This window comes from Asparagus officinalis, chromosome 5 (assembly GCF_001876935.1).
Source record: "Asparagus officinalis chromosome 5, Aspof.V1, whole genome shotgun sequence".
In the NCBI taxonomy this organism is placed as follows: domain Eukaryota; kingdom Viridiplantae; phylum Streptophyta; class Magnoliopsida; order Asparagales; family Asparagaceae; genus Asparagus; species Asparagus officinalis.
In genome coordinates this window covers 64,331,918-64,356,683 of record NC_033798.1, presented here as the reverse complement: position 1 = coordinate 64,356,683, position 24,766 = coordinate 64,331,918, and the positions used below count along the sequence as shown (strand labels likewise).

Sequence of the window (24,766 nt, the reverse complement as noted above, 5' to 3'; positions counted from 1 at the left end):
TTTTGGATGCCTTATGTTTATCATGTTTTAGTAGTGTTTTCGCATGTTGATTTTGTCAGATTTCTAGTTGCACGTTCTTTTGTCATTTCTGTTATCGTATCATTTTCTGCTTGGGTTTTCATTCGCTCTATTTGTTTTGTGGGGTATTGTCGTGTGCCATACACACTGACGTATACCTGTTTTCTCTGGTGTATGTCAGACTTAGAGGAAGAACATGTTCATCAGGAGCTAGAGGATTCTCAGTAGGAGTGCCTTGTAGACGGAGCAGAAGAAGGAGTCGAAGCCTATTCTTTTCATTTATTAGTTGATGGTTCCAGTTACTTTTGTAGTTCTTTCCATTTCTGCTTGATCGATGTATTTTGTATCTCTTCAGTATTCATTTGTTCATTTGGTATAAGGGCATGTTTGACCCAAATTTTATGTCATGGATGATATTCATTTGTGATATGTATTATTTTGTTCTGAGTTGTTTATTATATTCTTGCTACTGTGATCGGGAACCTGTATCTTCGCTTTATATTTGCTTGATGCTTACCGTATTAGATTGAGCAGAAGGGGTCTAGTACTTATTTCTCCTCAGTCTAATACGTCGTGGGCTTGCTCGCGTTCCGATTCCCTGGTATTTTAGGAAGCGGGGCGTGACAGGATCCACACGCAACAAGTGCTCCAAGCGTGTGAGGCGCGATTCCAGGTAAAGTAGCCTCGTTGTACAGCACGCAGCAGGTCGGGATTCGCCCAGTCGTCTAAGGTCAGCCACGTGATCCAAGAGGGACTTCTTGAAATCAGAATACACCCCCAAACCAAGACTAACGAGGGAGATCACCTGCCTCGTAGCATTCTCCAGTTCTCCAACACGAGCCGGTATAGGGAGAAGTTCCGAAGGAACTGGCTCTTGGTCACTAGCAAGCATCACGATAGGTGGAACCTTGAGGGAAAGTCCTACTTCAAGCGGTTTTAAGCATGATCATGTGACGCCTCTGGGTTCACACAAGGCTGCAGTCCAAGGTAAAACCAATAATATCAAACCTGCCATGCGCCACACCGTGCAATAACATGTTTCACCATCACAATTAACATCTATCTAGTGGAGTCAACAATAGGTGTAGGTACAAAAGCAAGTAAAAGATAATACAAGAAATAACTGATGAAGTGATAGTGATCACATTGATATCTCATCGTCCAACATACAGAAATACATAGTCAATGTTTGAATATATAACTGGAATACTCAACAAGTCTTAAGTACAAATATCTGAGTAAAGGAAATAAGGCATACAGCCTTTACAACGTCTAGAGAATAGTCCTCAAATGTCAAACAAAACTACAATGGAGCTCCAAAATAAAACATAGCTAAAATAGACAGCTGAACACTAAAGTGTGTCGCCATCAACCTACGACTCTCCGGGCTCCTGGCTCGTTACCTGAAAGGGGGAGGGACAACGAGCGTCAAAGCGCTAGCGAGCAACATCACAACCAACCCCAAGGGAACAGGGCTCGTTGTATAAGAAAATATAGATAATACATAATAGATCTAAAATCATTGATCTTACTAAAGAGGATTTTTAGTATTTAGGAATTTACAACACGAGCATAGGTACGTCGAGCGAAATAATCCAAACAAGGAAACCCTCATGTATATACCTTGTATCACAAATTGTAAATTCCTAAACACCAAACCCGAAGTTCTAGTACAGGAACAATAATAAAAGAAATACAACAAACCCCAGAGCATAAATACAGTGCCATGTCATAGCCTACATGAGTATCATGTTATCATGTCATAATCTACATAAGTGCCATGTTATAAAATTCCTGTGAGCAAGTCATATACAGGGTTAAGAAATATGTCCGATATAGGAACTAGATACTGTGGTTTTCCAAACACATGGAATAAGTGGCAAATGTCCAACACGAGGATAAAAATGGATTATAGTCCAGCACGAGGACTTCTATGGATTATAGTCCAACACGAGGACTGTGTAACTGTGAAAAGTATATGCGGACTGATATACATATTCTATACTCACACGCGTCTCGGTGTACATATCTAAACCCAACCCACCTCCTCTGTCTCTGATTGAGTTCCTTCTGAGAAAAGAGGTACTTCAGACTCTGGTGGTCATTGAATAACTCAAACTGCACTCCATATAAGTAGTGCCTCCATGACTTTAGTACAAATACCACTGCTGCTAACTCCAAGTCATGAGTGGGATATTTCTGCTCATGCACCCTCAACTGCCTTGAGATATTAGCTACTACCCTCTGAGTCTGCATCAATACGCCTCCTAAGCCTGCCAACGATGCATCTGTATATACGACGAATGTCCTATCACTGCTCGAAATAGTCAAAACCGGCGCTGTAGTCAACTTAGCCTTCAATATATCAAAGGCCTTCTGGCACTCCATGCTCCATATGAACTGTACACCCTTCTTCGTAAGGTGTGTAATCGGCATCGCAATCTTCAAGAAGTCCTGAATGAACTTCTTGTAATATCCAGCTAAACCCAAAAAGCTGTGAATCTTTGTCACCGTCTTCGGTGGCTCCCAATCAAGAACTGCCGTGACCTTTGTCGGGTCCACTGCTATGCCCTCTCTACTGATGACGTAGCCAAGAAATCTGACTTCCGAAAGCCAAAATTCGCACTTGCTAAACTTGGCATATAGCTGATGCTCCTGCAGAGTCCTCAACGCTATCCGTAGATGCTCCTCGTGATCTGCCTCCGATCTCGAGTAAATGAGAATATCATCAATGAAAACGATCACAAACTGATCTAAGAAGGGACGGAAAACCTGATTCATCAAGTCTATGAATACCGCGGGTGCATTGGTCAACCCAAATGGTATGACCAAGAACTCAAAAGATCCATATCTAGTAAGAAAGGCGGTCTTGAGAATATCCATCTCCCGAACCCGCAACTGATGATAGCCAGAACGAAGATCAATCTTCGAGAAATACTACGCTTCCTGCAACTGGTCAAACAAGTCATCAATCCTCGGTAGTGGGTACCTATTCCGGATGGTGACCTTGTTCAACTCTCTATAATCTATGCATAATCTCATACTACCGTCCTTCTTCTTCACGAAGAGGACTGGCACGCCCCACGGAGAATGACTCCGGCGAATAAAACCCTGAGCTAACAACTCGTCCAACTGGGTCTGAAGCTCCCTCATCTCAGCTGGTGCCATGCGATAGGGTGCTCGGGATATCGAGGCTGTGCCTGGCTGCAACTCAATACAGAACTCTACCTCTCTCACCGGGGGTAATCCAGGTATGTCCTGAAAGACATCCTGATACTCTGAGATAACTCTAGTCTCCAATAACTCAGCACCCTGATCCCGTCGCATCATCTCCTCGATGTATGCCAGAAATGACTCCGCAAATCGGTTGCCCTGAGAGGTGGCTACAATCATCTCGGACCCATCGGAAGCTCACAACTTGACTGTCTTCACAAAGCAGTCAATACTAATATGATAGGAAGACAACCAATCCATACCAAGGATGACATCGAACTCGACCCTCCACTACGGCTCCACTAGCTCCATGATCACGGGAAACTACTGCATAAACCCTGCCTGTGACTGAAGACTGCTCTGCTACTGGAGATGGAGAATATAGGACAATCTGCCCCTGAGGAACCTCCTGAACTGCTCGAACTTGCCCCTTAGTCCTCTGAGCTGCTGGCGGTGCCTCGAGTCTGTTCTGCTGGCTCTGACCTCTGCCCTGCTGGCGTTGCTGCTGGTTTGAACCCTTGCCCTGCTGGGCTCCTGTGGGTTCGCTACGACACTCCGATGCCTTATGCCCGACCTTGTGACAGTTAAAACAAGATCCCTGGAACTTGCGCTGCTGATGCGCTCTCTGATCCTGCTAGGGTCCCTTCTTATAAGAGCCCTGATGCTACTGCTGATGTCCAAAAAAAGATCTCTTGTTCTTGCCTTTGTCACCGCTCTGCCCTGCCTTGGCCTTCCCTTCCTTATCCTTCTGGAACATGCTAGTCTCAATCTCCTGTGAAGTGGCGGCCTCAGCTACCTCCCTAACTGAATAGAACCTCCTCGAGACTAGGTATCGGCGGAGATTAGGGTGAATCCCTGCCAAGAACATCTGAGCCTGACGCTCTCCTGTCTGCCACATACCCGTGAAATGTAGCAACTCCATGAACCTGCTCTCAAAATATGCAACGGTCATGTCCCCTTGAGTCAACCTGGACAACTCAAGCTCCTTCCCAGTATGTGAGGGTCATCCTCTGCTCTGGAGTAAACTGAAGTCGCTACCATCTCCCGGCATCTCCCTTCAAGCTGTAGGATGCCAATCTCTGCTTCTGCACTGAATCCACACTGAGTATGTCAAGAATGTTGCCCACATCCTCCTTCCATTTATAGGCTGTAAGAGGGTCTGGTGATCCCTAGAACTCTGGTGCCCTCATCTTCTGGTACCTCTCTACCATACGGAGCCAAGCCTCCTGCACTGTGGCTCTATCTGGGACTGCTAGATGAACAGCTGCAGGCGTGATCTCTAGGGATATCTCTCTGATAGGAACTGCGGGTATCCCCTGCTGCTGAGCTACCGGTGGTGGTGGTGCTATATGAGTCGTCACCAACTCCTCAATGGCTGTCATTCGGGCAATAAGAGGAGCCATGATATCCACCAAATACTGAGGAGCCTGCTGCGGCTCCGGGGGGCTGCTGCGGCTCGGGTGGTACCTGCTGAGGCTCGGATTGAGCTGGCTGCTGCTCAGATGGAGTCTGCTGTGACTCTGCCTGCCCAGCTCTCCGAGTACGAGGCCTACCACGTCCTGCCATCTCGCTGCTCATAAGAAAAATAAGAGTTTATGAGTCAAAATAGACTTCTATAAATAGCGTATCACAATACAATTTTTTTTCACAACATATAGTATTTGCACAAATATTTTAGACTTATACAAAAATAGTTGTTATATATAAAATAAAAATTTCTCAAATTTTGAGATATACGCATATATCGTCCTCACTCATACTAGGAAATCCTTACAGACTCTATACATGAATCCTAAGAAACTCTATCCTACCTCCACAACTCGACACAGGATGATCCTAAGGATACTGGAACTAGAGCTCTGATACCAACTATGACGCCCCTCGGTTCACACAAGGCTGCAGTCCAAGGTGAAACCAAGAATATCAAACCTGCCATACACCACACCGTGTAATAACATGTTTTACCATCACAATTAACATCTATCTAGTGGAGTCAACAATAGGTGTAGGTACAAAAGCAAGTAAAAGATAGTACAAGAAATAATTAATGAAGTGATAGTGATCACATTGATATCTCATCGTCCAACATACAGAAATAAATAGTCAATGTTTGAATAGATAACTAGAATACTCAACAAGTCTCAAGTACAAATATCTGAGTAAAGGAAATAAGGCATACAGCCTTTACAATGTCTAGAGAATAGTCCTCAAATGTCAAACAAAACTACAATGGAGCTCCAAAATAAAACATAGCTAAAATAGACAGCTGAACACTAAAGTGTGTCGCCATCAACCTGCGACTCTCCGGGCTCCTGGCTCGTTACCTAAAAGGGGGAGGGACAACGAGCGTCAAAGCGCTAGCGAGCAACATCACAACCAACCCCAAGGGAACAGGGCTCGTTGTATAAAAAAATACAGTTAATACATAATTGATCTAAAATCATCGATCTTACTAAAGAGGATTTTAGTATTTAGAAATTTACAACACGAGCATAAGTACGTCGAGCGAAATAATCCAAACAAGGAAACCCTCATGTATATACCTTACATCTCAAATTGTAAACTCCTAAATACCAAACCCAAGGTTCTAGTGCAGTAATAATAATAAAAGAAATACGACGAACACCAGAGCAAGCCTACATGAGTATCATGTTATCATGTCATAATCTACATAAGTGTCATGTCATAAAACTCCTGTGAGCAAGTCATATACAGGGTTAAGAAATATGTCCGATACAGGAACTAGATACTGTGGTTTTCCAAACACATGGAATAAGTGGCTAGTGTCCAACACGAGGACAAAAAAGGATTATAGTCCAGCACGAGGACTTCTATGGATTATAGTCCAACACGAGGACTGTGTAACTGTGAAAAGTATATGCGGACTGATATACATATTCTATACTCACACGCGTCTCGGTGTACATATCTAAACTTGTGTCAAAAGTTAACCCACATGTACAGATAAATCATTAACATGGTGAACTAGTGACAGGTCATCGAGGCAACTACGAAAAGCAACTCAAACAGATTTAAGAATCTGTAAAACAACTCATCAGTCGACTGAGGTGTCGACTGATGATGTCAGTCGACTCATGTGTCGACTGACAAGCTCAGGCAGTACAGCCTCAGCTCACCAGTCGACCGATCTGTCGACTGCGAAGCTGGGAAAACCAAATCAACCCATCAGTCGACTGATAAGTCGACTGATGACTAAGATTTCAGCCCGTCGGTCGACTGATCAGTCGACCGATTGACTGCAGAAACTCTGTACAGGTTATTATTCACCCAAAAGTTGATCTAAACTCATCTCCATCAATCTCAAGCATGAAAAAATACTAATATTAACATATATGTACCAAACTAGAATGAAAGATCTACATGTAAACATTTATCAAAAGCCTTAAACACATAAAAACATGTTTGATACATTTTGAAATCAATAAATCATGAAATAACTCTTGTTAAACATTTTCAGATCTAGATCTCTTTAATAAAACATTGATGATCTTTTTATAAACTGAGAAGCTCAATACTTCACATCATATACCATAAAGATTTATTCTTTGTACTAAAAATATGTTTTTGGCTCAATAAAAACTCATTAAACTCAATAAATTCGTGTAAAACAAAAGGGACAGAGTTGGGCGAGATGTTACTCGCCTCTGGGTGATGAACAACTCCTGGATCTGAGAGAGAGTGGATCCCCTTTGCTGCAATGTGAAAATTTCCACAAAAATCCTCCAAGTTCTCCCCCAAATCACCAAGAACAAAACTAGGGTTTAAGATAGGGGAGAGGGGGCTAGGGTTTTCTCAGTTCTGAAAATGAGAGGGGTGATTTCGGGTGAAGGGGAAAATATACGAACAGTTAAACCCGACCCAAACCCGAACTAAATCAAAACAGACCCGAAACCTGAAAAACTGAAAATCAGCGTATCAGTTGACTGATGTGTCGACCGATACATTCAGTCGACTGATGTGTCGACTGATCTGGAAAAATTCAGTTTTGTGCATGTTTTGCTAATTTGCAAAACCAACGCACAAAACTCTACACCCAAACTCTCATATCATCTCAAATAACTTATTATCATGTATATCAATGACCTCAAGCTATTTATCATAAAAGAATTATTTATTTACTAATAATTCATATATATTCATATAAAAATTACGAGGTTCTACAGATCACTAGCCAACGGCTTAGATCAGACACAAAAAATGGAGAGCCCCCCACTACGCCGCCTTTAATGTGAAGCGACGTACCCACATTGTATTAACTGTCGAGCATATTAATACACGAATGAACACGTGGCCTACTAAAAGGCAAAGCCCGCCTATGAGTCAAACTCATCATTCGAACTCGTACGGTTTGAGCTCGCCTGATAACCTGAGCTCGCATACCACTTTTGCCTGCCTAATTCAAGTCTAATTACAGTTGGGGTTTTCCCACCTTCAAGTTCGCCTAAAACCTGACCCAGTTGGGATTCAGCCATGACTTGAACTAGTCTTAATTCCGCCGGCGGCTAAAATTCGCCTGTAGTTAGAATTCGCCTGTGGCCAGAATTCACCCAGTGTGAGTCCACCGACATGTAACTTAACCTCGCCCATTGTGAACAGTGACAAAAAACAAAAAAATGCACACACACAAAATGTGAGAAACAATGACTGTGACAAAAGCACAATTCCATTCACTAAGAAAGATCTGGATACAACGATACAGTTAAGCCAGATTACAAAGCTCTCAGTTGCGACTCCACCTCGCGAATCTCTTCAGCGTGCTTAAGCTCGAGCCTCTTCAGGATCTCTCGGCAAATATCCTCCTCTGAGCGTGAAAGAAAGTCTTGGACATTGTGCCTTGCCTCCTTGAGGGCTTGGCCCTTCTCCTCAATGGCGTCAACAACTAGCTATCGTCGAGACCCGAGTTCTAATAATTCCCCTATCAGCTATTCGCGAACCTTCTCCTGGGTGGCCAATAAGGCCTGTGCATTAGAAATGGTTTGTTTGGTATTCGCTATCTCTGAAGACAGGCGAGAGATACGGGAGTCGGCCTTTTGGTGCTCTCGGCTTACTCGTTCGTCCTCGGCCATAACGCGCTCCAGCTCTTCCGCCAGCCTCGCCTCCAATGACATCGTCTCCTCCAGTCCACATTTGTGCTCCTCTAATGCTGTTTGGACCTCACCAGACACAAGATGGAGGATCTCAGAGCTCGTGGTGCGAAGGGCGAGTAGCTGTCGAATAGTCTGCTCTGCCTCCTCCAAACGCTTGAAATACGGAGTGGCAATGGAGGCACCAAGCATATTGATCAAGAAGCCCATGTGATAGTCTATAGCCTCCTTGAACTCCTTGAAAGGGAAACTTTCTTCCAATGCGAGCTTGACGCTGTCAAAAAGGGTGTCCTGGAGGTTAGCAAGGGCTTGATCCACCACCCTCTTGCGTGAACGAGCCAAAGGAGAGAGGATAGCCTCAGGGCCATGATCGAAGCACTGGTAGCCATGACAGCAGAAGTGGTGGTAGATACCGCTAAGACCGAGGCACCGATCAATGCCATTTGGGTCTCATCCACAGATCTGATCGTAACCCTGACGGTCGTTAAGGTAAGAAACGAGGAAGCGACCACCAACCGAGTGGACGTTTCCCTTTGGGCTAGACCCTCCTGGGCTGATGCTTCGCCCTCAACCAATGCTTCTTCATTAATGGGGACTTCCTCTTGTTGGTCTGACGCTTCTTCATAAGCCGACGCCGCCTCCTCGCTCGACATCGCCTCTTTGAGTGAGGTATCATCTTCTTCTTCTGCTTCATCCCCCTCTCCAGTCGACTGGCCAGCCTAAGAAGGAGGATCCTCTTTACCAGCGGCCTCGAGGGGTAGATTAGCTGCAAATACAGGAAGAAGGTTAGTAGTAACTCCTGAGAAGAGCCCCATTGGTAGTTCAGCAATGGCGGATCATCAATGTTCGATCCTACTCTTACCTGAGTCGCCAAGCTTCGCTTCATCTCCAGTCCCCCCCTCTTCATCGAAAGGAATGGAAATCACTCCCTCAACCATATATGCATTAAGTCAACACAAACGTCAGGTAGTGCCAATTCGACCTTACGCCCAAAGATACAGTATTAAAGGTTACCTTATGGCATAATCGTTGAAGTCGTTAACACCCCCGCCTGCTGTCCCACATTAGAAGATGGGGGGTAGCGTACGAAGTTATCGGGACCGTCCCTGATGTGGCAAACGGAGCAGACATAGCGGCCCCAGTCACAGGGGTAGTTACTCTAGGAATTAGCACAAGAGTAACATCATCCTGGCCTTCCGCCGCTCTGGTGGCCTCAACCGCCTCCTCGTGATGGACCTTCTTGTCCGCCTCCGCCCTTGAGCTACCGGCCGCGGCCTCCCGTTGTCATTTAGAGAGGAGCGAACTACCGAGAGGTAGAATAGACATCCCCATCCGTCGAGCTATTGTTCCCCAGACCTGTTCTAAATGTTCACTCGCTCGGGCCAGCTCGTCAGATTCTTTCTGCCCATTGGTAGGGTCCAACGAAGGGCAAGGAGACGGAGCTTGAGCCTCAGATGTCCTGACTCCACCTAAACTCGCGTAAAGGTCCTTGTTATCTTTGGCAGGGACCTCTGAATACTACTCTCCAATAGTCTAGCGACCCTTCGGCCTTGAGGGGTGGGGAGCAACCCTTGGGTGGTGACCATGTTTCGCCAGGCAAGAACTCTAAAATCGAAAGCCCTCAGGGTTTGCACTAGCACCCTGATACCACTGGCAATAAAGGAGCGTATGGTGAAGGTCATGATCCTTAGTAGACAGTTCGAAATGCGTGTTGGGGCAGCCGGCATGGGTCCAGAGCCACCCCCACACGCCATCCACTAACCTCCCTTCATAATACAAGTGAGGGTTAATATTTCCTACGTACAGCTGGTCATACCTGAACTAACAGGCAAACCTACAATGAATGTAAGGCTCAAGATAGCACACGGGGCCTGTTCGTTGGACGTGATATCCTGGTCGGATATTCACCAGCCATCGAAAGGCACCACAGGAGAGGACGGTGTTATGGTCCACCGTCGATACGTCCCGAAGAGATTCACCATACCCTCCTCCACTGAAGTAGGAGAAAAATCGGTGAAAATTGTAGTGACCGAAGTGGGATAGTGTCTTCCTCATGTTGGGAATGTCTTTACAATTCTAAGAGCATTTCTCCAGGCATTGGACGAATAAGACAAACGCTCCCTCCATGAGAGCCGCTGGGGCGCTCATCAAGCACTCGCAGTGGTAAACGAACCATGCCATCAAATAGGTGTACGACAACCGCACTCTGGGATTAGGGGTCTTAGCGACTTTGCCTTCCCCCTCATCGGCGTACAACACACAATAAAATTAGACCGTCAATGTGCAAAGTCCCTAATGGATGCATGCCACCATCGCCGACACCAGCGCATAAGGCCTCTCGTAGGCCAATCGAACAGCAGGATAGACAACCTCCACCGGGAGCGCCTCGAAAGAGTGGGTAGGAACCATGCATCTCTTCAACCACAGCATGAGGTACACCGTGAATAGAGCCTTACCGGATATAGGGGACCTAGCCTGATGATGGAACGATTGGAAGGTCGTCCCAAATTTGAACCCACCCTCACCATGATCAAGGGTCTCGGCGGCTCCCCCTTCGGCCATCCTTCTCTCCACTTCGGCCTGGTCACACTCGTCCAGCGGCAATGTAGGCCTTCCCTTGACATCATTTTCTGGGAATAGGTAATCAGCCTAATTCTTATGATTGATCCCCAGAGCCCTCTTCTTCTTGTCTTTGTGGTCCACTGCCCCTAGGGTGTTGAGGCATATGTAGTAGTGACCGAGTAGCTCCCATAGGGTCTCGACCACCAGAGGGGACCAAGCCGAAAGGTAGTCAATCTCATCTTGACCTGGTACGTACTCCTCATAGGGGATGCTTCCCAAAGGCAACCCCGACACATCATACATCTCATGGAGAGTTATACCGAGCTCACCGTTAGGAGTGAAGAACGTACCGCTGTTCGGACAATAAAGTTCCAGGATACTGTGGAACTGAGGAGCATTGATCTTTAGACCATGTTGAGTGGCCCGGATAGCCAAGTACAGCTCTGAACCCACAAGATCAGAATTCTCAGCCAAGATGTACTCGGTAATCTTAGACCACCAAGTGCTGCTACCAGGTGCAGAGTGGATCCACCCTGGAGCCCTAAAGTCCTTTGGGGGAAACTGCCCCTAGCCCGAAAGAAACAATGACGGAAGGTCTCCTCTACCTAGTCGTCTCCCTGATGGGAAGTTTGTTGTGTAGCAGGCCAGGACGCAAAGTGGTCACGTGCTTCCAAGAGCTGTCGACCACATACCCAGCTATGGAGCCCGTGAAGACCCCACAAGTCACCCCGTCTTGAGTCGGGGTTAGATCCCGATTCATCGTTCTCGGAACCGTAAGTGACCGCAACTCGACGATTGAGAACCCTCTCGGCATATTGGGAAGATAGTAGTGGATTCCATCCACAACACGGAGCCATCTGCTCTCCCTAAGAAATAGAGCCGAAGGATCAATAATGGCGTCACCAAACAAGAACTGAGGTTTTTTAGCTTCGTCCTAGCCACGTTTGTCAATGCTGCGTCTGTAGTCAACTCACGCAACATCAAGTGATGCTCGTCGGTCACTCTCTTGACCAATTCATCCGGCTTGTCGGCAGCAAACGTGAGCACATGATCAAGGAAAGGGAATCGGGAAGGCGCCGTATAGCCCGTGCTACTTGCAAGACTAATGACTGCACCTTTCGGTAGGGCCTCATCAAAAAAGTGGCTGCAAAGCAAAGCCGAAGAGTTAGAACAAAATCTACTCTTAGAGTCAGAAACTTTCTCGAGTCCCCCAAGCGGGCGAATCTACCCGAGGAAACTAATTTTGCCTGGTAAGTGTTGAATTTGACTAACAAAAGGCAAATCTGCTTGACAAAAGAAGAATTCGCCTTCACCTAATTTCGCCTGTCAAAGCAGAATTCGCCTTCACCCGATGAAAGCTGATTTCGCCTATCGAAGCAGAATTCGCCTTCACCCAATAAGAGCCGATTTTGCCTGTCAAAGCAGAAGTCACCTTCACCTAATGAAAGCTGAATCTGCCTAAAAAGGGTCAGTTTCACCCAAATCGGGAAAATTGCCAAAAATGGCAAAATCCACTGAAGAAGACGAGCAGTGCTCATCTTCCCGACCCAGCATTGGTCGTCAATGGAAAGTCGTGCGACGAGACCCTTTCCCTTCGCAACACATTTCTTAGCTTTCAGCACCATATTGAAACATCGGAGACGAAGCTAGAGTTCTTTCTCTCTAAAAATTTCGAGCAAGCAGAAATCCCTAAGCACAGTAGTCCTCAAGGGAAGGGGACGAAGCTTATTTAAAGGTGAGACGCTTGCGGTTGAGAGACATGGCCACGATCAAAATCAACGGTCCAGATCGCTCTCAACAGTTCGGTTTTTGACGGTTATAGAGGAACCATCGAAATAGGGAACGGGTCGGGCAAGTCAAAACCTAGAACCCGAACCAAAATTCATGACTAAGTCTAACGACCGGATTTGAAAACTACGACCACAATTCGTCATCGAGTGAGGCACACGGAAGTGACATCGCTTTGTCAAATCGCATTTAATACGACCTGACGAGCCCACACGGCCTTAGCTGGAAGGCACAAAGCTTCACCTGCGAACGTGTGGCTCACCTTTCGTCGATTCAAACTTTTCCTGGGAGGACGAATTTCACCTGCGAACACGTGGCTCACCCTCCACCATTTCAAATTTCTCCTGCGAAAATGAAACTCGCCTGCTAACGTTAAGCTCGCTTCGCCAGTGAGAACGAGTCTTACCTTAACCGCTCGTCTGTTTGGCCTAGTTCGCCTGTGAAGGCAAATCTCGATTGGTCTAGCTCATCTGAAGTGTTGAGCTGTCAACTCGCACAAATGGAACGGTCTCACCTACACAGCCAGACCTACCAAGAGATACAACCTATTAACACACCCTCCGGGCGCACCCGCAAGTTAGAGGAGAAGTCTTAGCATTAAGCCTAAGAGAAACTACTCGACAACTCATCATACTGAGAGGAATAGTATGGCTAGCCCGATTCAAACGGTAATTGATAAAGGTTTATCAAACCCGTTGAGGGCTGGGGATTTGCCAAAAATCCCAAAGGTCGATCACCAAAGGGGAAACATACACATGAGATATAGAAAAGACAATAGATAAACAGAGAAAGCATAATTCCATTCGTAGCTAACTTAAAAGTTATGATGATACATTCAAAACAAAGTCATGATAAAACAAGAAGAGACTCAAAATATCGACTCACTCTGTCGAACCTACGCCATCTCAATAAAGGAGGAGAGTTCAGCTTTAGCGACAACTATCTTCCTCGCCCGATCCGCTTGGACCTGATCCTCCGCCTCCCTTCAGATCTTAGTCTCAAAAGTCACAGTAGCGACAGAGTCTTCTTGACGGAGCATCTGAAGGGCCTACATCTCCCTTTCAACTGCTCCATGGATGTTCACACTTTCGACTTGCAAGCCTTTCAGAACCGTCTCTTCCTCCATAAGCTGGGCCTTCATTCGAGTGATAGTGGATACAGAGGCATCAATCTCTGCCTGCAGCATACATTACTGGATAAGCAGACCCACGACAAGAGCCCCTTTGTCCGATAGGTCCTTCTCACGAATCTCCTGCTCCTGTATCCCTCTGATCCGAGCCTGAGCCACAAGCCGTTCCACATCCGGTTCTGAATCAGCCTATAGCAGGACTTCCAAGCGTGTCAAACATGACTCAAAACCGAGAAGATTGACCAGACAACACGAAGCCTCTCGAGCCTCGCCCAAATGCCTAAGATCGGTGATGCAGTTCATGAAGAAAGGTTTAAAGTCTGCATAGGTCTCCCAGCCAAGGCTAGTGATAGAGACCGCTTGCTTCATAGCATTCTGCAGTTGCTTGAGGATACCCTGTGCAGATCTGGAGCTTGGAGAGACAGATTCCCGATCAACTGAAACCATGGAATGGGTTGGATCAAAGGGATAACCCCTTCACCAGGAAGAGGATACTGAGAGGACCGCTTGGGGGGAAGCGTAGGTGCATTCTTCCTCCTCGTCGTCCGAAAGGATGATGGGTTCAGGTTGGATAGCCACCCTCTTCCCCTTCGAAGCATATGTTCTCACTCCCGAAGCCATTTCAAATCTAGGAAGTCTGAGTTTTCTCCCTCTTCCCCTTCGAAGCATATGTTCTCACTCCCGAAGCCATTTCAAATCTAGGAAGTCTGAGTTTTCTCTAAGAAGGTTTGAGCAAGAGAACTTACCACTCCCGAAGCCATTTCAAATCTAGGAAGTCTGAGTTTTCTCTAAGAAGGTTTGAGCAAGAGAACTTATGAGTGTAGTGATCCTCCTACAAAAGAGATGAATCAACACTATATACACAAGATCTCGACCGTCAAAATTTGCTGACCACTTGAAGCGGACAGTCTCGATTCGACGGTTCCAATCGAACGGGCACGAACAAAGCAAGACATTTGGGATGCCACACGGGATGGCCAGGATCGAGCAATTAACGCGTGATCTCTTGTCAGATCAATGGTTGAAATCAAAAGCATCATCTAACCCGCATCTTGAAGAGAGCGCACGAAGATGAGGCGTCGTCTTAATTGACAAGCGTGGGAATTCCCCCACGAACACGCGGCTCATCCTCATGAGCCCGAGTTTCATCAGAGGGGTCCTAATTCAAACGACGCCAGTCTCGCCTGTGTACGCTCACACAGCTCGAGTTCGCCCAAAAGACTCGACCCAACCGAGGCAATCAAATTCGCCTTAACTCATGAAACTAACTATAGATCTCATTATTCAAAGTATCCCAGACCACACGTGAGTCAGTTTATGTCTGAAAACTTTGAAGGGGGTCTTGTAGATGGTAAAAATTACCTTTACAGATAGAGCTTGAATTCTTCCTACTTATTTAACTCGCATGCACGAGTCAAATCTACTCAAAAGTTGAGTTTGCCAACATGAGTCAAGACCACGTGACCGATGAACTCGCCTGCACGTCTAGACAACCCCCCAGGTGACCTAAAACTCACCGGCACACTTGACTCACTACTCATGAGGTAGACCCGCCTGTATGGCCAGGCAATCGACGAACTCGCCAGACTCACCTGGGTTCTGGGCAGCCACAATATCATGTATAGGGATGGGCCTTCCCATTTCCCGCAACGTGAGGGGAAGGAGTATAGTACTCCAAGCCTATCAGGTAGCCGCTCATAGTATGAGTGATCAGTCAAATCCACGCAGTCATCAAACTCGCATGCATGCCAGACTCGCTTGCACGAGTCAAGCTCATCCAAATCATTGGGATTCACCTGCGGGTTCAAGCAACCAGCCGGGTGATCAATAAGCTCGCCAGACACGCTAGAGTACTGTGCGGTCGTAGTATCACGTACAGTGATGGGTCTTCCCATTTCCCGCAACGTGAGAGGAAAGAGTACAGTACTCCAAACCCATCAAGTGACCGCTCGCAGTACTGACGACCAACCAAGTCTACACAAACACCAAACTCGCCTGCATACTTAATTTGCATGCACGAATCAAGTTTTTTTTAGACATACTTGACTCGCCTGCACAAGTCAAGAGCGGAATTCACTCGCATGTTCAAGAAACCAGCCAGGCGACTAACAAACTCGCCAACTCACCAGAGTACCCGGTAGCTGTACTATAGTGTACAGGGATGGGTCTTCCCATTCGTCATGACGTGAGGGGAAGGAGTATAGCACTCCGAGCCCATCAAGCAGCCGCTCATAGTACAAATGAGAAGCATGACATCTCTCAACAGTAGATGGTCGCATCCTATGATTCACGGAGCGACCACGCCGTCTCTCCTCTATTTAAGAGACTCTCCTGGCTACAGGAAATGGGTTCAAAGGTTCGTTCATTGAGAGTTCATTGATAGAATCAGCGAATCAGACCATTAGCTTTCGGCTCCCGAGTGAGCGAAGGATCTGCTCTTTGCAACATTTCTACATTGTAGCATCTTCCTTGAGTTCTCGGCCTCGATCGCCATTGAACTCAGAGACTCGAATTCGATTAACACGAGCTTCTACTGTGCACTGAAGTTCTCCAGCAACCTCGATCGAATCGTCCAAGGGAAGCGGACTCAGTGCAAGAACTGAGCGAGGCATCCTATCGCTACCGAAGTCCCTACGTTAAACACGCATTCCCTCTGCCTCCGTTATAATTTTGATTCACTAGTTTGTAATAAGCTGTTCTTATCAATACAATTAAAATCCCCGTTTTGGGAAATCAAAATTTACACCTACACAGGTTTTGACCCGGTTCATTTCTGAGTTGATATATAAGCCTAATCCTAATTAATTAGGGTTAAGTAATAACGTTTTGAGCAGTCTTTGAGAGGGGATTGTTGTATCCAATTGTGGGAGATTTGTGAGAGAACTAAAGGCTTTGTTTTAGGGTTTATTTGAGAGATTTGTAACCCTATTTGTATCCTCTTGATTTCTAAAAGTAATAACTCCCCTCTCCTTGCTCCGTGGACGTAGGCAACTTGCCGATCAACGTAAAATTCGTTTGTCTTGCTATGGTGTTGTGTTTGGCTTATTAGTTGTGATTTATCTCTTTCTTGTTCGTGTGGTTTCGAGCTTCCGCCACGCACAACATTTTATGTTCTTCAGGCTCCCTTGAAACAATCACCATCCTTGCATTAGTACTCCATCTTGCCAATCTGAATTTAATATGGTTCAGAATCTCTTTGACGTGCAACTTTTCCGCATTAGAGAGGAGTTGATAGTTACAATGTACTAACATTATCCATTAACAAATAAATGAATGAATGAAAGCCCTGTATATGTCATGACCCTACGAAATCGATTCTCTTATGAAATCAAGATCCTACATTGCAAATCATAGATTGTAGAGTTGGATGTGGGAATTTAAATCAGAGTAGAAGTTCAACGAAGACCATTGAATCTACGCATTTCTTTTGACATCTATACGCCTGTGCAGTGCTAGAGATAAGGGAAATTTCAGGAAGAAGGGATGAAAAGGAAAAAAAATAAAGAAAAAGAGAAGACAGGAAAAAATAGTGTTTATACAGCTTAATGAAGTTTGTTGATGCTAACCGTAGTACGTAGTTAGCATCACAGTCGAAAACCTAAGTATATATCGCAGTCGAAAACCTTAAACCTACGGATCAAATATAAAAAAATGGAAAACCAAAACCTGCGGATCAAAAATAAAAAAAATGAAAAATCAGAAAAACAATCATGTTGGAGAAAGACTTAGATCTAGCAATCTATGTGACTACTTACATCCTCATGGTACCACCAATCTTCTGTCTCATTAATATAATAAAATAATCACTATAACAAAAGTTATGATACAATTTTTCTCTATGCGACACATTTTTGTGTCGCACAAAGGAAGCAGGATACACACTAAAATCGTGGGTAGAGCACGTGTGGAGAGAGTCTTTCTACACATGTAAGAATGTATCGCAAAGCTTATGTCACATACTTATGTTATAAAAATCATGACACATATATGTGTCGCGAAACTCACAACACATATATGTGTCAAGAGTGGTGACACATACATGTACCACAACTTGTGATGCATACATGTGTCATGATGCTAGAGTAGTGTTATGTGCTATTAAACATCCAATACATTTTCATTGAATATTAATTAAGTTTTATTGTTGCACATGTTTTTTTAGTATCTTTTATATAATTGTTATATTATCATTAGAAATTATTTGGTTAGATCATGCACTGTGATGGCCACTTGCTTAGAGATATGATCTAATTCAGAGGTTTCTTAATTCTGTGTTTAACCTATAACTAGTAAATGATAGCTTTGTTATAACATGGTATTATGCATGACAAGGACATATGAGATGTGATTGTTGATCTCAGACATTAGGAATGAAGATTCCCCGTGTGTATGTCATAAGCGCATATTTGATGTGTAGCACAAGACATTATTTTGAATTATCTAGGATGAGTCACCTAAGAGATAGAGAATTCGAATTGTTACGTGGTCTCTTAGACTTGATGATATTATCATTTTCGATTTGATAATTTAGTATACTTTGATATGATGGTTAAGTTTGTTTTATAAGTGCTATACACCCTTAAATGTTGGGTTGCTAGATTTCATTTAGGAAAATAATGGATATCTAAATAAGATCCAGTATACTCATTTTTACGAGTTAAATTAATGCATATCCCATGAAAATTTTAAATTCTCGTCGACGGGTGATTTTTTGAAAATTACTTTTCTAAATTTATTTTCTTATAAAATAAAATATTTTGATATTTCAAAATAATTTTTATTTATGTTCATGGGATTGCAACTTTAGGAATGAGCAAATAGGTGTTTTGTCTTGCTCCATAAAATTACCTAAAATAAATTAATACTGGAAGGGACTGAATGTAAGATAATATTATTCATGAATATTTAATCTCATATTATGGAAGAGCTTTTATGAACAGTTGGTCGGATAAGAATTTGATTATTAAATTAAAATTATTACTTTGACTAATAATTGGTTCTCGATATGGGACCCAATTAGTCCCACTAATGTTATTAGAAGATGTTTACATGCAATACAATTCTATTTCTATACTAATTGTTATGAAAACAATATTCTATCTTTAAATGTTATGGATAGAGTTTTAAACAAGTAAGAAATATTTTAAAATTGAAATCCATAAGGCAGGTTCAATCCTATATATAGGACTCATATGTAGCCTTATGGAGATGGGAAAAGATAAAAAAGAAAAAGGAAATAGATTTTCAGAACCTATCTCTCAGTGTTGCTCCTCTTCGGTGACGGGTTGATTTTAATTGGAGGATTTTTCTCTTGAAGAAGCTATTTCGTATTGATCTTGGGATAGATTATCGAAGCAATTCAGAAAGCGTTTTAGGTATTCTTCTAGATTTTAATTAATTTTAATTAATCTACATGATGTGCAATTTTTGCTATGTTGTATGTTATGTTTCCAACAGATGGTATCAAAGCGGGTTTCGAATCCAATCTATAATAATTTAATCAGATTAAATTATATTGTTTTGATCTCTTTTTCGAATTATTTAATTGGATTAAATTAAAATTTGATTAAGATAAATCAGGTTGCCGTTCATTAACAAAAATCACTTTCACGGGGGGTTACTGTTCACAGCCGATGATTACTATTCATGGGTTAAAATTCTTATGATTAGATCAAAGAACTTTTGAGTTTTTGTATTGATTGTTGAAGTATTTGGGTTCTTGATTAGATTTGATCTAAATAGAGTTTATAAATTTTTATAATTATCTTCTTTATCAATAGAGTTATAGCCCATAAGATGGGCGGCGGCGGGGGAGGCGGTCAGAGTTGAGATTTGATCTCACAACAACTACAACAAACAAAAATAAAAAAAAATAATTGGAGTGATTGTTGGCGCGTTAGACATGCCGGAGATCAGGCCATCCCACAACTCTAGCCCAAACCCTAGATCTTCTTTGATGAAGTTGAATTCTTAGTGGATTTGTTTTCATAAAGGGTTGTGAACCTAAACCCATTAAGACTTAAGTTTGAATTAAACGGGTCTAACCCGCAAATAGAACCGAAATCCGAAACCCTGATAATTTGAATTTTACTGTAAAATTATTATCAAACCCATGTTTGACCCGGAAACTGTTCTGAAGTCTACCAGTGTTGATTTTTTGCTGTAAAATTAGTTTTAGCCCCCTGTTTAAACAAAAAAATGTTCTGGAACCCATCTAAAAGTAGTGGTTATTTTCTAATTAACCCTTAAGATTTGCAGAATTTGTTCTGAAGCCCCTATAATGTATAATTTATTTTCTCGTGTTGAAAAAGATTATTTAACTCTTATTGATTAATAATGTGTCATTGTATTTTAGAAATACTTGTTTAAATTATACATGTGACATGGTTGTATTGTTTTTAAATTGTTTAAAATTTAATTTTTCATGAAATTAAAGTAATACATGGAAAATTACTAATAGGTCTAGAATTGTTCTGAATTTCTTCTATTAAATAAAATATTTTAGAATTTATTAGAAATTGACTGTTGTTATTTTCTCTCATGTTCTCTCAATTATAATAAATAACAAAAGTTGTATAGAAGTGTAGATAGATTAATATTTATGAAATATAAATCTAAATGTCTTTCATCAGAAAGATATAACTTAAATAATAATATTTTAGCTTATCTAATGCCACAAAGGATAGAGTTTGTTAAAAATTATTATCTAGTTATATCTCGCATAAGGATATCAAGAGTATTTTATGTATAATGGGACCACAAGACTAAAATAGGTAGTTCCACCTATTTTATATAAGATAGCTGGATTGATGGGTAAACACTTCATTGATGTATTGGGATGCTTACTAAAATAGTAGAGTCATGTCATACATCAAAGACCAAAATTAAAGAAAAATTATTAATTGTTATTGATTGAATAGATTGATTCTACCTAGTTTAATTATATTCGATCTTAAAAATCTAGAGGTTTATAATTAAGCTTGGATTTCCTTTTCATAGTTTTTGTATGAGAGAAACATAATGTGAATTTCATTACTTAAATTATCTCTGGTAATGATTGTGCAATAATAAAATATAAAATTGAGATTATTATGTTATTATATTCTTCTTGTGTAGGATGACTAAGTTTAGTCTATTTGCTAAGCTACTTGATGACTATAAACTGACTGGCCCAAATTATGTGGATTGAAAAAGAAATTTGTTTATTGTCCTTACTGCTGAAAAATTGGCAACAGTTGTCAAAGAGGACGAACTTGTTGAACCTGGTCCTGATGCAACGGAATATGAGATTCTCGAGCATGATGAATGTGTTGAACATAATGAACTTGCAAAGTGTTATATTATGGCTTCCTTAGACCCTACTTTACAAAAGAAACATGAAGGAAAGAAGAATTGCAAGGAGATCTTGGAAAGACTTAAGGTTTTGTACGAAGAACGTAATCGTACTGCACGTCAAAACGCTATGAGTAGTTTGAAGAGCACCAAGAAGGCTGAAGGTACACCAGTTCAGGCCTACATTCATAAGATGATAGGATATATAAATGAATTGGAATCCTTAGGAGTCGAGCTGGATAATGAATCAAAAGTTGATGCAATTCTTGTTTCACTTTCTCGATCCTTTAAACAGTTCAAAGTGAATTTTAGTATTCAAGAAATAAATCTCACTTTGTCAGAACTGAGCAATATGTTACAGAGGGTTGAGGGTATTATGAAGAAAGATAAATCCATAGTGATTGTTACAGAAACTGCTATACCGTCTAACTATAAGAAAAGAAAGTTTTCTTATAAGAAAAAGCGAGCAAAAGGAAAGAAAGTTTTCAAGAAAGAAAGTTTTCAGACTGGTGATGAAAGCTTCTTTTGTAATAAGAAGGGGCATTGGAAAAGGAATTGTAAGAGTTACATTGTATCATTGAAGAAGGATAAATCTTCTGAAGGTATATCATCTCATTACTTAGTAGAGACTAATATAGTGTGTTATTCTTCTTATATATGGTGTGTGGATTCCGTTCATCTTTGCATATTTGCAATTCCTTGTAGGGGTAAAAGGAAAGGCGAAAGCTTGAAGATGGAGAGATCACCTTAACAGTAGGGACTAGAGCCTTAGTTTCAGCATTATCTATAGGAACTTATTTTTTGCATTTGAATAAAGGACATGTAATGGAACTAAAAGATTATCTTTATGTGCCATCATTTAGGAGAAATTTGATTTTTGTTTCTAAACTTCGCAAAAATGGATATTCTACTTTATTTGGGGAAGCATCTACTATAAAGTTTGTAAATTCTATTATTGCTTATTGTGAAGTTGATAATGACATATATTATATATCAACTGTCCTTAATTCTTATGCAAATGTTATTTAAGTTGTAAATCTCTTAAACGTAAGTTTGATCAAAGTAATCCAACTTATCTTTGACACACAATGTTGGGTCATGTTAATATTGATCGGATCAATAGGTTGGTAAAGGATGGTCCTCTAGATTTTCTAAAAGTAGAAAATTTTCCAACTTGTGAACATTGCTTGAAAGGTAAGATGACTAAATTACCCTTTTTTAGGAAAACATGCTAGAACTAAAGGTACTCTAGACATTATACATTCTGATGTATGTGGTCATTTAAATGTTAAAGCAAGAGATAGATATTCATAGAAGTATCAAGACCATCCGATCCGATCAAGGTGGTGAGTACCTATCTGAAGAGTTTAAGAAATTTATGAAAGAAAATCGAATTGTTAGTAATTTGACACCTCCCAGAACACTACAACATAACGATGCGTCTGAAAGGCGAACCTGAACCCTATTAGATATGGTTAGATCTATGCTTAGTCATTCTTAGGCTCCTACTTTCTTATGGGGTTATGCATTGGAGACTGCAAACTATTAGTTAAATAGAATTCCTAGCAAATCAGTTTCATCCACTTCATATGAGATATAGACTAGAAATAAACCAAGTGTTAGACACTTAAAGGTTTGGGGTTGTTTTGTTCATGTAAGAAAACGAATAATGGACAAATTAGAGTCTAGAATAAATAGAGGCCTATTTGTAAACGAATAATGGACAAATTAGAGTATAGAATAAATAGAGGCCTATTTGTAGACTATCCTAAAGAAAGTACTGGGTACTATATTTATAATCCCAGTGATCATACAATGACTGTTAGTAGAAATTTGTTCTTTCTAGAAGATCAAATTGTGGTCAAGGATTTATAACTCTAGAAGAAGAATTGTCTTCTTCGATTGGAGAGTTATCTGATCCAGTGGGAGAGACTCCAAATACCGTTGGAGATTCTATTGATTCAGTAGGAGTGTCAAGTGATAAAGTGAATGGTTATTCATTAACTAAATTTGTTGTTGATGCACCAATTATAATAAGGAGATCAAGTAGGATCATTCATCCACCTGTACGGTATAGGCACTTTGCTGAAATATATTGGATGGAAAATAAAGATGATGATGAAGATCCTAGAACTTATAAAAAAGCTATGTCTGACATATATTCTAGTAAGTGGGTTGATGCCACGAAAGCTGAAATGAACTCCATGTATCATAACAATGTATGGGCCTTGGTTGATCCACCTATTGCGGTAAAACCTATAGGATGTAAATGAATATTTAAGAAAAATATGGAGTTGATGGATATGTAGAGACATATAAAGCTCTCTTAGTGATAAAAGGTTATACTCAAAAGGAGGGTATTGACTACGAGAAAATATTTTCTCCGGTTGTAATGTTAAAGTCTATTAGGATCGTTTTAGCCATTGCTACATATTATGACTATGAGATATGGCAAATGGATGTCAAAACAACTTTTTTGAATGGATATCTTGAAGAAGATATTTACATGCAGCAACCAGAAAGTTATGTATGTAAAGGTCAAGAAAGCATGGTTTGCAAATTGAATCGATGAATTTATGGACTTAAACATGCTTCAAGGTGTTGAAATATTCGTTTTGATGGAACGATTAAAAAATATGATTTTATCCAAAATTCTGAAGAAGCTTGTGTGTATAAGAAACAACAGAATAATTCCATAGTGTTCCTAGTGCTTTATGTTGATGACATACTACTCATTGGGAATGATGTAGGTATGATGGTATTGGTTAAATTATGGCTTTCAAATAACTTCTCTATGAAACATCTTGGTCAAGCATCCTATATTTTGGGTCTCAAACTCTATAAAGATAGAGAAAAGAGACGTATAGGATTATCACTGTCTACTTATGTGGATAAGATCATCAGAAGGTTCAGCATGCAAGATTCCAAGAATGGAATACTTCCTATTAGACATAGAATCTCACTCTCAAAGGAAATGTGTCCTAAATCTATAGAGAAGATTAAGAGTTTTAGAAATATATCATATGCTTCAACAATTGATAGTTTGATGTATGCTATGTTATGTACTAGACCTGACATAACATATGATGTTGGGCTTGTAAGTAGATTTCAGTCCAATCCTAGTGAGGAACATTGAACTGCAATGAAAGTCATATTTAAATATTGCATAGAACTAAAATCTACTGTTTAGTTTATGATGCAAATGATATGAGTATTGAAGGATATACTGATTCTGATTTCCAATCCTATCCAGATGATAGAAAGTCTACATCTGGATATGTTTATATCATCAATAATAATGTTTTAGTTGGAGAAGTGTTAAGAAAAATGTTACCGCTGATTCTATAAGGACCCAACAATCTTTGCTAATCATCATTAATGAACATTAGTTATAAATTATTTGCTAATCATCATCAAAACAAAAGGACCCAACAATCTCCTCCTTTTGATGATGATAAACAATTTACAAAAAGAGATATATGCATGAAAGGAAATTAATATGTAAATTAGAATTATCATACATATAATCAAAACAAGATATACTCATAATATTTCTCCCCCTTTGACAACATCAAAAAGGGGAAAACAAAAGAATGGAGAGAACGAAAGCTCCTCCTAC

General features: G+C 41.5%; 1 protein-coding gene across 1 annotated transcript; it reads left to right on the top strand.

Moving 5' to 3' along the window:
* On the top strand, nucleotides 20,625-24,283 carry LOC109841932. Its single transcript, XM_020410856.1, has 5 exons — nucleotides 20,625-20,628; nucleotides 21,051-21,749; nucleotides 21,965-22,085; nucleotides 22,994-23,412; nucleotides 23,898-24,283. Exons 1-5 carry the CDS (start codon nucleotides 20,625-20,627, stop codon nucleotides 24,281-24,283), a joined length of 1,629 nt encoding a protein of 542 aa, XP_020266445.1.